The sequence below is a fragment of the Nycticebus coucang genome, chromosome 23 (assembly GCF_027406575.1).
Source record: "Nycticebus coucang isolate mNycCou1 chromosome 23, mNycCou1.pri, whole genome shotgun sequence".
Taxonomy (NCBI): Eukaryota; Metazoa; Chordata; class Mammalia; order Primates; family Lorisidae; genus Nycticebus; species Nycticebus coucang.
In genome coordinates, this window is record NC_069802.1 from 7,665,158 (window position 1) to 7,678,202 (window position 13,045).

Below are 13,045 nucleotides of genomic sequence, written 5' to 3' on the forward strand. Positions count from 1 at the left end.
CACTTTTCTCTGCACCGTCTGTATGAGCTTTAATGACAGACGTGGTAATGATAAAAATTCATTACTTTAATAATGTTTATTGTATTCACTGGATTCTTAATGTTGAATTTTACAATATCAGGGCAGTTTATATGAGAAAGGTGTTAGTGAATGTAAGATTTATGTAAAGATTTTTCCCTCTTATTACTTTTTTATTATAATGCTTAAATGATTCTTTCCATATACAGAATTTGATTGCATTTTTCATCATTTAATTTTTTTTGAATTATTTAGTGTCGATAAAGCAGATGATGAAGAGGATGAGGATTTAACAGTGAACAAAACGTGGGTTTTGGCTCCAAAAATACATGAAAGTGATATTACACAAATTCTCAATTCACTCCTTCAAGGTTATGACAATAAACTTCGTCCCGACATAGGAGGTAAGTTTGAGTTATCTTTGTGGGATTTTGTTTCTATGAAAAATATCTTAAGTGGTATTTTAAGCATTTATCTCATATTCCTTGAGTGTTTTATGTATGTCAGTGACTGCTGAATTTAAGATTGATTGGAATAGTCACTAATAGTTTGAGGAGTTCATGGTCTGAAGTAAGAAGAAAAAACATTCAAATGTTATCATTTTATAAGTGTTATAACAAAGGGTGAAAGCAGAGTTTTGATCAAAGTACCTGTAAGCCTGAAAAATACTACATAAAAGAACTATGGTAATATTTGAAAGGTAAGTAGGAATTCTAATTTTTTACAAATGCCACAGTGTTTTAATTAGGTAGAATTTTAAGTCGTCACAGTATAATGTAATCAACTTTGTTCTCTTCAAGACTGTTATTCTTACTTTTTGCATTTATGCACAAATTTTAAAACATAATTAACTTGTAAGTCTTTACAACAATTATAAATTAGCAAAGATTTTCATTAATGTATTGTCCATATAGGGAAAGTGAAACTTTTCTCACAGTGAACTTTTACCATATCAAAATTCATGAACATCATCTATTCATTCTTCTATTTATCTATTTACTTTTCTGTTGAAGTTTTCCATGGATAAATGTGGCATATGGTTTGTTAGTTTTAATCCTATACATTTGGAGTTTCTCATGGCAGTGTAAAAAGATCCTTTTCTTCAAAAGTTATTTTCTAATGTTATATTACCAGTACATAAAAATAACAAGTTTTTAAACTTCTGTTTTCAGAAGCCCTACTCAATTCGATTATGGGCTCCAATTATTTCTTATTAGATTCAGCTGGACTTTTATAGCATAGAGAATAAGGACTATTTCCACAGATAATTCATGTTTACATGGAAAAAATACCCTTCTATCTAGGTTTTCCAGTTTATTTTGCAGTTTTCAAAGTAGTCTCTTTGGATTTTAAAAAACTACAACAAATAATTAACTTGGAGGATAAGCCACCTTTTATCCCAAATACATTTTGTCATAACCAAAAAAAAAAAAAAACTACTTCTGTTTCAATGTTTACTTATTTTTGCTATTTCATATTTCATATACTATATTACTACACCACCTTTCGCTTTCTTGATCAAGAATAACAGAGGTAGCTTTTTTTCCTGCTTTTAAACACTTGTCTGCTAGCACACAAAACCATAAGATTTCCATTTATTATTGAATTCTTCTGGTTTTCCATTTACTACTTCATACATTTCCATTTTGTCATTTTATTTTTAAATTTTTTATTAATATTTTTATTTTTGGGGAATCATTGAGGGTACAAAGAACCAGGTTACACTGCTTGCATTTGTTAGCTAAAGTCCCTCTTATAATTATGTCCCGTCCCCAAGAGATGTGCCATACACCGTGACCCCCACTCTCTCCCTCCCCCCCTCCGCTCCCCCACTTCCCCATCCCCCACCATGTACTACCATCAATGTCCTCATATTGTTTTGTCATTTTATAACTGCTATAATATTTTATTTTGTTTTACTTTCTTTTTCTTTTTATATTTTTTATAAGCTAAGAACTTAATGATCCTTTTTCACTCTTTAATTTTTGTACACTATGTCTCTTTGTATATCACATGCATTTTTCCTCATGAAGGTAGCTGCGTAGTTGTTTGATGTATAAATATTTTAAGTGTTATGTCTTTATAATGACTTGTGGCTTCAAGCAAAAAAAAAAAAAGGACTTTGTCAAATTTAAAGCTTTTTGACTTAAATTCTATTTCATCTGCTATCGGGATATGACTCCTGCCTCATTCTCGTTTCCCTTTGCTTGTGAGCCCTTTGTGCTTCTCACAAAGTTTTGAACCTTGTGAATCATTTCGTTTTAGCTGCCTCTCATATGCCTCATATTATTGAGTCTTGCTTTGTGAACCAAATGAATTTTTTTTGCTTTGAACAGATAAGTTAATTCCATTATGTGTGATAAGTTTGATCTCAACTCTGTCATAATATTTTAGCAATATTTGCTGTTTTGATATGAGATGTCATGTGGATTCTTTACACTTAATAATCTTTTTATTTGTGTATTTTGGAAGTTTCTTTTTTTATAGTTTTACCTTTGTACTTTCATATTATCCTTAGTGTTCCTTGTCTCAGCTCTTCCTGTAGTGGTTGTCAATTGTGATTAAGATTATTTAACTTCCATGTAGTGTCCAAACAACAATCAATGAGCTTTTGTAATTTTCTTCCTTCCCTTTCCTTTGATCGATTATTTTTTATTATTGAATTGCTTTTTTTAATATTGTGTTGCTGACTTAATTTTTTCTTAATTTTTATTAAATCATAACTGCATACATTTATGGGTGTATAATATGATGATTTAATAGACAATGTTAATGCTTAAATCAAACTAATTCGCATAGCCATCATATCACTTACTTATTTTTGTGGTAAGACAATTATAATATGCTCTTAGTTATTTTGCAATGTACCCTTGCATTGTGTACATTAGGTGAGATTCTGCCAAATACCCTCCCTCTACTCACCCTCCCCCTCTCCCCCTCTTCTCCCCTCTTTCTTTCTGGACTATCTTTGTGTTTTATCATTTGTATGAAAGTGTAAGTGTTTATATATTAGTTTCATAGTAGTATTGAGTACATTGGATACTTTTCTTTACTAAGAAGAATATGTTCCAGCTTCATCCAGGTAAACATAAAAGATGTAAAGTCTTCCTCTAGTGTATGGCTGCATAGTATTCCATAGCATGCAAATACCACAATTTGTTTATCCATTCATGGGTTGATGGGCATTTAGGCTGTTTCCATGAGTTGGCTATTGTGAATTGGGCTGCAATAAAGATTCAGGTACAAATCTTGTCTTTGTTGTAAAATGATTTTTGTTCATCTGGGTATATACCTAGTAATGGTTTTGCAGGATCATCTGGTAGGTTGACTTCCAGTTCCTTGAGAATTCTCCACACTTCTTTCCAAAAAGGCTGTATTACTTTGCAGTTGCATCAGCAGTGTAGGAGTTTTCCCTTCTCTCCACATCAATGCCAACTTCTGCAGTTTGGGGATTTTGTGATGTGAGCTAATCTTACTGGAGTTAGGTGATATCTCAGAGTGGTTTTGATTTGCATTTCTCTGATGACTAAAGATGATAAGCATTTTTTCATGTGCTTGTAGGCCATGTGCCTGTTATCTTCAGAGAAGTTTCTGTTCAAGTCTCTTGACCAGAAAGAAATGGGGTTGTTTGTTCTTTTCTTATTGATTAGTTTGAGTTCTCTGTAGGTTCTAATTATTAGACCTTTGTCAGAAACATAACCTGCAAAAATCTCCCATTCTGAAGGCTGTCTGTTTGTTTTACTTATGTGCTCTTAGCTGTGCAGAAGCTTTTTAGCTTGACCAGATCCCAGTAATATATTTTTGGTGTTGCTTCAATTGCCGGTGTGGGGGGGGTTCTCCTAATAAAATATTTTCCCAGACCAATATCTTCAAGCATTTTCCTTGCACTCTCTTCTAGTATTTTTATAGTTTCATGTCTTAAGTTTAAATCCTTTGTCCAGTGAGAATCAATTTTTGCTAGTTGTGAAAGGTGGAGGTCCAGTTTCAGTCTTCTACGGGTCACTAGCCAGTTCTCGCAGCATCATTTGTTAAACAGGGAATCTTTCCCCCTGTATGTGTTTTTGTTTGGCTTATCAAAGATCAAATGATGATCTTGGGTTCATTTTTTGGTTCCTCTATTCTGTTCGGTACATCTGCCTCTCTATTTTTGTGCCAGCACCATGCTGTTTTGATCACTATAGATTGATAGTATAATCTGAAGTCTGGTAACATGCTGGCTCCTGATTTGTTTTTATTTCTAGGTAATGTATTAGCTATTTGAAGTTTTTTCTGTTTCCATATAAAATGGGGTACTTTTTTTTCAAGTTTTTTAAGTAACACATTGATGCTTTGATAGGGATTGCATTAAATCTGTAGTTTTACCTTTGTACTTTCTTATTTGCCTTAATGTCCCCTTGTCTCAGCTTTGCCTGTAGTGGTTGTCAGTTGTGATTAAGATTATTTAACGTCCACATACTGTCAAAACAACAATCAATAAGTTTTTAAATTTTCTTCCTTCCTTCTCCTTCAGTCTGTTATTTTTAAATGCATAGTTTCTGCTTGGGCGTAACATATAACTTCAGATATGTTTTCCATCCGTGTCTCAAACTTGGTATAGTCTTTAATTTGTATCACTATTTCCTAAAATCCTCATCACTAGTCTTTGTTTGATGAAGTTCTTTCAGTCATTGTTTTTTAATAACATAATAGTAATTGATAACTTACTTTGTTATTTTTGAGAAGTCTGTAGTTTGTTACTGTCCATTAGCCCTTGTCATTTTTTTTTGAGGTCTTTGGGATTTTTCTTTGTTTTTAATAGAATACTTTTACTATTACATGTCTCAGAGTTGTTTGATTTGGGTAACTTTTTTTAGACACCTGATGATTCTTTCTGAAATGCTATTTCAGGTTTGTTTTTTTTTTTCCAACTCTGGAAAGATTTGTTTCCTTATATATTAGCTATAAGGAAATAATTAGCTATTATAAGGAATATAAAGTCTATTATATATAATAATATATATTATATAATTTCCTTATATATTAATTTAGTATTATAGGATTGAATATTAGTTCTCTTACATGGTTTTGGTTTTCTTCTTCATGGATTCCAATCATAGGTATTTTAGTCACATCTTACCTGTCATATATTTGTGTAATTTTCTCTCTGATGCTCTGATTTCTCTTTGTCTCTTTTATATTCTCTTTACTGTTTTCCTACCTATTAATTGTTTTGTTGGATTTATTGTTGTCATCCTATAATTTTGTCTTTTGTTATCCATTTCTTTCTAAAGTTCAATCAATTCTCTATTCATTTCTGTCTATTGGTGTGGGTGGGGAATGCATTTCTTCTGCTTAGTTTTGAATTTTTAATTCAAGGTGATTTTCCTTGAATAAAATGTTTGTTTGAATCTATTTAACTGTTCAGAGTATTTTCATGCAATTTTCTTCTGCTCAATGTTTTATTGTGGGATTTTGTCACAATGGATTTGTGTTGGATCTTGATTTGTTATTTCTGCAATAACTCTTTTGTCCTATTTGTTTGGTGGTTTCCAGGTGTTTTATAGAATTTTTAGTTTATTGATGTCTCCTCCTGATGATAGCAAAAGTCCAGATACTTTGGACAGATTTGGTTGTGGGGATAATGTGTAGCTATTTTGTGGACTGGGAGAAATTATTGATTTCCTTTTTTTATTTACAGATGCACAAAATTCTCACCTTTGTTTATTTCCCCTTCACCGTCCAGTTTCCTAAGCATGCTTCTTTTTTTCCTTTGCGACAATTTCCTTAGCCTAGAAATGACCTGTTTTGTAGAGTGCTCTGTCACGTCATGTATACTTGTAGATTCTTTTCCTCTTACTTCATATTCTGGTCTACAGACAAATTTGTAAATAATTTCAGATTGACAGACAGCACACGTATTCTCCCTGGGGGGACTTTATATCTACCTTTCATCTGTCACTGACTCCTTCTCTTTGCAGGATCGTTTATTTCAGACCAAATATTACCATGAAAGTTGCTTTAGAGTAGAAGTGAGATACTGCTTGAGATTTCTTGCCAGGATTTGGTATTTGGGGGAGGGATTGTGTGTTCGTTAATTTTTTTAATAGTTATTTCAAAATATGGGCAGTCTTTTCCTACTTCTTTTGGAGGAAATAATGTGAGATAGGAACATAACAAATTTATATAAATTTCTTTAACTCTGATGTAACTTTTTACAATTTATTCCTTTGTAATCTCTTCTTGGTCACATGGAGTTGATAAATAAACATTATTTAATCTCAAAATTTAGCCCACATTCTGTGTATATTTTTGTTACTGATACCTAATTTAATTTCACTTGGGTTAAAGAATATACTCAAGTCAAATTTATTATTTTTATTGTTCAAATAATCTAAATATTTAATGAAAGAGGTGTCTTTCAAATCTCTGATTATAAAATTTTTTCTTTTTTTTTTTTTATTGTTGGGGATTCATTGAGGGTACAAGAAACCAGGTTACACTGCATTTGGTAAAGTCCTTCTTACAATCGTGTCTTACCCCCAAAAGGTGTGGCACACACCAGGGCCCTATCCCCTCCCTCCTTTCCTCTCTCTGCTCTCCCCTTCCCCACCCCCACCACGTCCTTAATTGTCTTTAATTGTCCTCATATCAAAATTGAGTACATAGGATTCATGCTTCTCCATTATGGTGATGCTTTAATAAGAAAATGTGTTCCACTTCCATCCAGGTTAATACAAAGGCTATAAAGTCTCCATTTTTTGTAATGGCTGAAAAGTATTCCATGGTATACATATACCACAGCCTGTTAATCCATTCCTGGGTTGGTGGTCATTTAGGCTGTTTCCACATTTTGGCGATTGTAAATTGAGCTGCAATAAACAGTCTAGTGCAAGTGTCCTTATGATAAAAGGATTTTTTTCCTTCTGGGTAGATGCCCAGTAATGGGATTACAGGATCAAATGGGAGCTAGACAAAATTTTTTCTTTAAATTTTTTTTTTATTGTAGACAGTTTTTGCTTTATGTATATTGAAACTGTTTTTTCATAATACAAATTTAAGATTGACATTCCTTTCTACTGAATAGTAGTTTATCATAAAGAAATCATTACTCTATACTTTAACAATACATTTTTCTATAAAATATAATTTGATTTATATTGTGAATGTACTCCTGCTTTCTCTTGGTTAGGATTTGGCTTATATATATTTTTTTTTCATTTTTTAATTTTCAGTCTTCATGCATCCTTGTGTATAGGTCATGTCTTTTAGAAGGTATGTATGTGAGTTTTGTTTTCTTGTTATCAAGTCTAATAATCCTTTTCTTTTAAAGAGAGTAGTTTGGCATAGATACAATTAAGGTAATTATTGAACATTTTGAATGAAATCTACTATTGCCAGTTTGTTTTCTGATTTTCTAATCTATGTAATCTGTTCTATATGGCTTTTATTTTTCTCTATTCTTTCCCTCTTTTGGATTCATAAAGTATTTGCAATTTTCTTTTGTCTTGTCTTACACCCACTTATTTATAAGTTTTAGTAAAATATACATTGTTGCTTTGCTAAATTTAATCATAAATCAGCAACTTTACCACAACTCGAAGAACTTTCACGCCACTTTATTTTTGCTATAATATCCATGTATTTTTTATTCTGTATGTATTTCAAATACAAAAGAATGCTATGCTATTATTTTTGTTTTGAACTGTTTAAAACAACTATCTTTTACAAAAATAAAGAAAAAAATTGAAATGTATTCCCTGTAGTATTTCTTTTAGTTCAGATCTCTTGAAATTAAGTATTTTAGTTTCATATAAAAATGACTCTTTACTTTCATTTTTTGAATCTATCCAATGGATATAAAAAATCACAATGGCTCTCATTTCCTTCCTATGAATTCTATACGTAACTCTCCATTCTCTCCTACATTTTATTATTTCTGTTGAAGAGTCATACTTCCACATTAATGTTGCTATTTTGAAGGTAAAGTATCTATTGCAACTGGCTACCTTTAAGATTTTCTTTATCTTCAATTTTCTGAAGTTTTATTGTAAAGCCCCTAGATTTGTTTTATTTTTTGCTATTGAGTTTGGGGAGTCCATAAGACATCTTGAATCTATATGTTGTAATCTTTAGTTGCTTCTGTAAAATTCATCGGCTATATTACTTCAAACCATTTTTTCTGTCTCAGTTTCTCTCCAATTTCAGATAAGTTTAGCCTCTTGACCATGTTCGTTATATCTTATATTCTCTTGGGTGATTTTCTTCCTCTCTTTCTGCGTGTCAGTCTGCTCTTTATTTCTGACCTCTCATCTAGGTCAGCCGTTCTCACTGGTAGTATCTGTAGCTGGTCCAGGTGCTTGTCATGTTACCATCTCTTTATTTCCTTATAAATAAAGGAATTGTACTAACCACAATTATTTTAAGTCTTCATCTGATTAACACAATATCTTGATCACTTGTCTAACATCTTCAAATTTACTTTGGCATTTTATTTCTTGCTTTAAGGTGATTTGGTTCTGTTTTATGAAATGTGCGTTTTTCTATTGAATGTCAGTACAATATATTTTTTAAAAATGGACATTTCTGCATGAAATTGCTTCCTTTCAGAGAATAGAAAATTTTTGCTTTTTTTTTTTATTTGTCAGATTAAGTAAAGGAAAACCGTTGCTATTTTGTCAAAGCTGGTTTAATTCCTTATGTAAAATTTTCCTTTCTCTTAAGACATAGCAATTTCAAATGTCTCAAATGAAAGCCTGTGGTTTACACCAGGACCCTCTCTCTCTCCGTGTTATTTGGGATGTTTAGTGACTGTTTATATTCAGTTTGTGAGCACCACACCCTACACATGTACAATTCAGTAATTAGCAAATGCCTTGAGGGAAGTGGCATGTGGAATGCCCACTTAAGTTCCCTGTGGTTTCCTTTATTCCAAGGATGTCCTAGCTGCCTTGCTAGCTTTTGACTTCACCTTTTGTCCCTGGAGCCTAAGGGGACAGCTGCAAGTTCTAGGCCACTGTGTTCTCGTCAGTCACTAGTGTTGTCCAGGGAATCAGCAAACCTTCCAAGGAGGCAAAGTGGCCAGAGAGTAACCTAGAGCTCACATCACTTTATTTTCATTCTTTCTAGTGAATTGATGTATTAAATCTCCACTGTCTTTTATTTTTTATTTTATTTTTTTATTTTTAGACAGGGTGTCACTTTGTCACCCCCCTGGTAGAGTGCCATGGTGTCATAGTTCAAGCAACTTCAAACTTTTGAGCTCAAGCAATTTTCTTGCCTCAGCTTCCGGAGTGGCTGAGACTACAGGCGCCCGCCACCACACCTGGCTATTTTTAAAGACAGAGTCTCGCTCTTGCTCAGGCAGGTTTTGACCTCCTGAGCTCAAGCAATCCTTGGCCTCCCACAGTGCTAGTCTTATAGGCATGAACCACAGTGACAGACCCAAATCTCAGTTCTCTTAATTGTTTTGAGTCCTTCAACCATCAATATGTAGTTTTTTAAAACAGTGTAAGTTTTATACTTGTTTGATTGGGATGAATATATTGATACCAATTAATTGACACAAAGAGGAGTTCATCTTCCATTTATTCCTTGCACTTCACTGTCTATTTTTTCTGTAATGTAAGTATCCTAAAATTAGAATTCTCAATATCCTTATAGCTCAATGAATGTGTGAAACATAAATAAGGCCCATTTAATACTTACCAAATAAGTATTTGTGGAATAGAACACAGAGAATTTAATCTTTTTAATCCATGTGTGTTTTTAAAGCTGCTTTTGGTCTACTCTATGAATTTTATATTTTAAGTACATTTATGTCACATCAAGGTATGAATGGTCAACTTGTATACACACTTTTGTTTAATGTGTCTTAGATTAAATATGTCCTAGATACATTGATAACTGTACCACGCGTAGCATTTTTTCTGTGCATCAGAATATACATAGTGACTTAATTTTTGAAGTGACCTTTGCAGGCTTTTTGTTTTGTCCTGTTGCAAATTTGTTTTAGTACCTTTTCTCTTTGGTTGTGCTACAGAAGTTTATAAAGTCAATGTATTGAGGTCTTCTAAACTTAGCAGGGACTCAGTTTTGCTTATCTCGTAGAGCTTTTACGGCCTTACACTGAGTATCATTTTCCATTTTCTTAACTACTTTCAAGGTAGTGGTGTCAGTTACTTAAATAGTTAGGCACAGTCTAAAAATTTAATGTTTAAACAGATTGAAAGCCAGCCCCCTCTGAAGACGCAGGGCAGACAGTTGCCACAGACAGGCCCTGGCGGTGAAGGAAAGAGTGGTGCAGCCTGTGCTTTTATTCCATCTCTTTAGCTCTCCCGGGATGCTAGTAGTGGTGGCCCAGGTATTTTAAGTGGGTGCAGTTTAAGCCTTTCAGAATGATACCAGCTGGCCTTAAGTGGACTTTGAGGCGTGAACATGTAAATAATGACTCTTACGGGGAGGAAGGTCTGAGGGATTTTTGCAGCTGTTCTCAGACATCCTAACTGCTCACTTCCCTGACAGGGGAAGCCTGGAAGCTTTTCTAGATCTGCCATGCGCCTCAGCTCTCTTCATCAGCAATCTGTTTGAAGATACGCTCTGATGCACAACTCTGTGGTCCAGCAACTGTGAGATTCTCCCAGCGAAGTTATTTTCCTTTAGTGTGCTTTATGCCCACAAGGAAATAAATTATCCTAGATGGGCTAAAAAAAATAGGTGTGCAGATCCTCCGCTGTACTTTCTTCTTTGAATCCCTCTCTTCCTCTCCTTCCTTCAATCAAGTAGAGGGGCAGAAGCTCCTAAAGAGATGATTATATACAGACGAGAGGCCAAACTTTCATTCTCCTGAGAAGAACCATTCTCTGGACTATGTGTTTATTTACGCATATTTTGCATTTCATAAAAAGACTCAAGCATAGCTACACTGGAAGAACTGATGAAGCCACCAGATGTCTGAATTTACTTGCAGAATCATCGTGTCTTGGAAAGTCATGCAGGTAAAGTGACACAGGGGCGTAGTACTAGTGACGACCATACCGTGAGAAGCATTATGATTGATGGTGTGCTTGGCTCAAATGGGGTACAACTCTTGGTAAAAATTCATAGCAAAAATAAATATCACCTTCCTGTGTTTTTAATACAATGTTGCATTACTGAAAAATTCATAAATTCCTGAAAAACACAAATAATAATTTGTATTTCTGTGTAAAAACATGTTATCTTCTAGGCTAATATTATAGCACATTTATTTTCACATACACGAATGGGCATTCAAAATGTTGTTAAATGCAGAACAGTTTTTTATTACATGTGACTGTGAATTGAATGGATTTCATTCACTGAATAATTCTAATATGTATTTTTTCTCAATTTTTTGTGACAAACATAAGTAGCTACCTGGAAATTTTCAAAATAACCTACAAGAGTGACATTGTTTAACAGAACTTTCTGCAGTGACAGAAATGTTGCTCTTCATTGTCCATTTTTTTTTGTGACTGCTTGTCACATGTGGCTTTTCTGTACCTGAAATGTGGTTAGTGTGGCTAAGAAAATACATTTTTTAGGATATCTGTTACCTTAAATATTTATTATTTCCTTGTATTGGGGATATTCAGATTCCTCTCTTGTAGCTTTTGAACATATGTACTAATTTAAAAGAAAGAAAGAAAGAAAACAATCCAGAGATTTCTCAGAACACTAAAAACAGAACTACTATAGGATCCAGAAATTGCATTACTAAGTATTTATTCCATGGAAAGGAAAGGAATATATCAAAAGGATATTTATACCCCCATGATTATTATAGCACTATTCACCATAGTCAGGATACGGAAAATACATTTTTATTTTGTTTAACTGTAATTCATTTCTATTTAAGGATAAATTGTCCTTTAGCCATATGTACTGGCTGTAGTATTAGAAGCACAGTTGTAAGAATCTGTTTACCCATGTGCACCTTTCTGCCCACATGTATCCAAGTATCTATCTGTATGTAACCTGAAAAGGATGATTGTGGAGTAAAGGTTGACATTCCATTGTTGCTTCAGGCCTTGGAAGAAGTATCTGGACCCAAACTGTTACAGACAATTTTGTCCTGATTAATAGATTATATCTAAATATAACTTAATTTTGGGACTTTTCAAGAATTTTATCAACTTCCACTTTAACTTTGTTTTGGTCAGAGAACATATGTGTATCATTTTGACCTTACATAAACATAGTACAGCCATAAAATCTGGAAAGGTAATATGTATATAGGATCAACAGTAAATACTTAGCCCCCATTTCCAATTGTGTCAATAATGAATTTGTGGAATAAGGATCCAGTTCAGAAATAATCACTCCTTTTTATTTATTTGTTGTTTCACTGGTAAATTCTACAAATATGTAAGAAGGGAATAATATAAATCTTGCATAAACTCTCTCAAAAAAACACAGAAAAAAAGATTCCAAACTCATTTTACAAAGTGAGCATCGTCCTGGTAACTAAACTAAACCTGGATATTATAAGAAATGAGAATTATTGACTCTCCTGTATGTAGCAGTTGAGTGAAACAGCAGGTCTTTGAAGGAATCATTTGCAGATAGAAACAGATGAATCTGTGGGGGAAAAAAAAAAAAAACCCAAAAAAAAACCTTAAAAAAAGCTTCATTTAACTTTTGAATATAGCTTGGTAAAACAAAAAACAAAACAAACAAACAAAAAAAAATTATATATGGGCAAGGACCAGAAGAGAAGCCAAGGGCAATCAGAGTTTTAAGGGCCTACCAACGGATAGTTGCTTTCTCGACCACTTAAAATAAATAATAATTTACTTGGTTGAATGAAATTTTTAGATGGAAATAAAATTCATACAGCAAAAACTAAGTAAAAAGCAAAGTGTGTTTGGGTGGCGCCTGTGCTGTGGCTCAAAGGAGTAGGGTGCTGGCCCCATATGCCTGAGGTGGCGGGTTCAAACCCAGCCCCGGCCAAAAACTGCAAAAAAAATACAAAGTGTGTGTAATAATTTTAATATCTGCATCAGATATTACAATTTTTCTTTTTTCTTTC

The 13,045-nt window shown here is 33.3% G+C and overlaps 1 protein-coding gene across 2 annotated transcripts in view; it reads left to right on the forward strand.

Moving 5' to 3' along the window:
* The window catches only part of GABRG1 (gamma-aminobutyric acid type A receptor subunit gamma1), an 81,739-nt gene that overhangs the window by 20,805 nt on the left and 47,889 nt on the right, over window positions 1–13,045 (forward strand). For both annotated transcript variants that reach the window (XM_053578110.1, XM_053578111.1), the window contains exon 2: window positions 274–422. In XM_053578110.1, coding sequence (XP_053434085.1) covers window positions 274–422 — 149 coding nt within the window. The remainder of the gene's footprint in view (window positions 1–273; window positions 423–13,045) is intronic.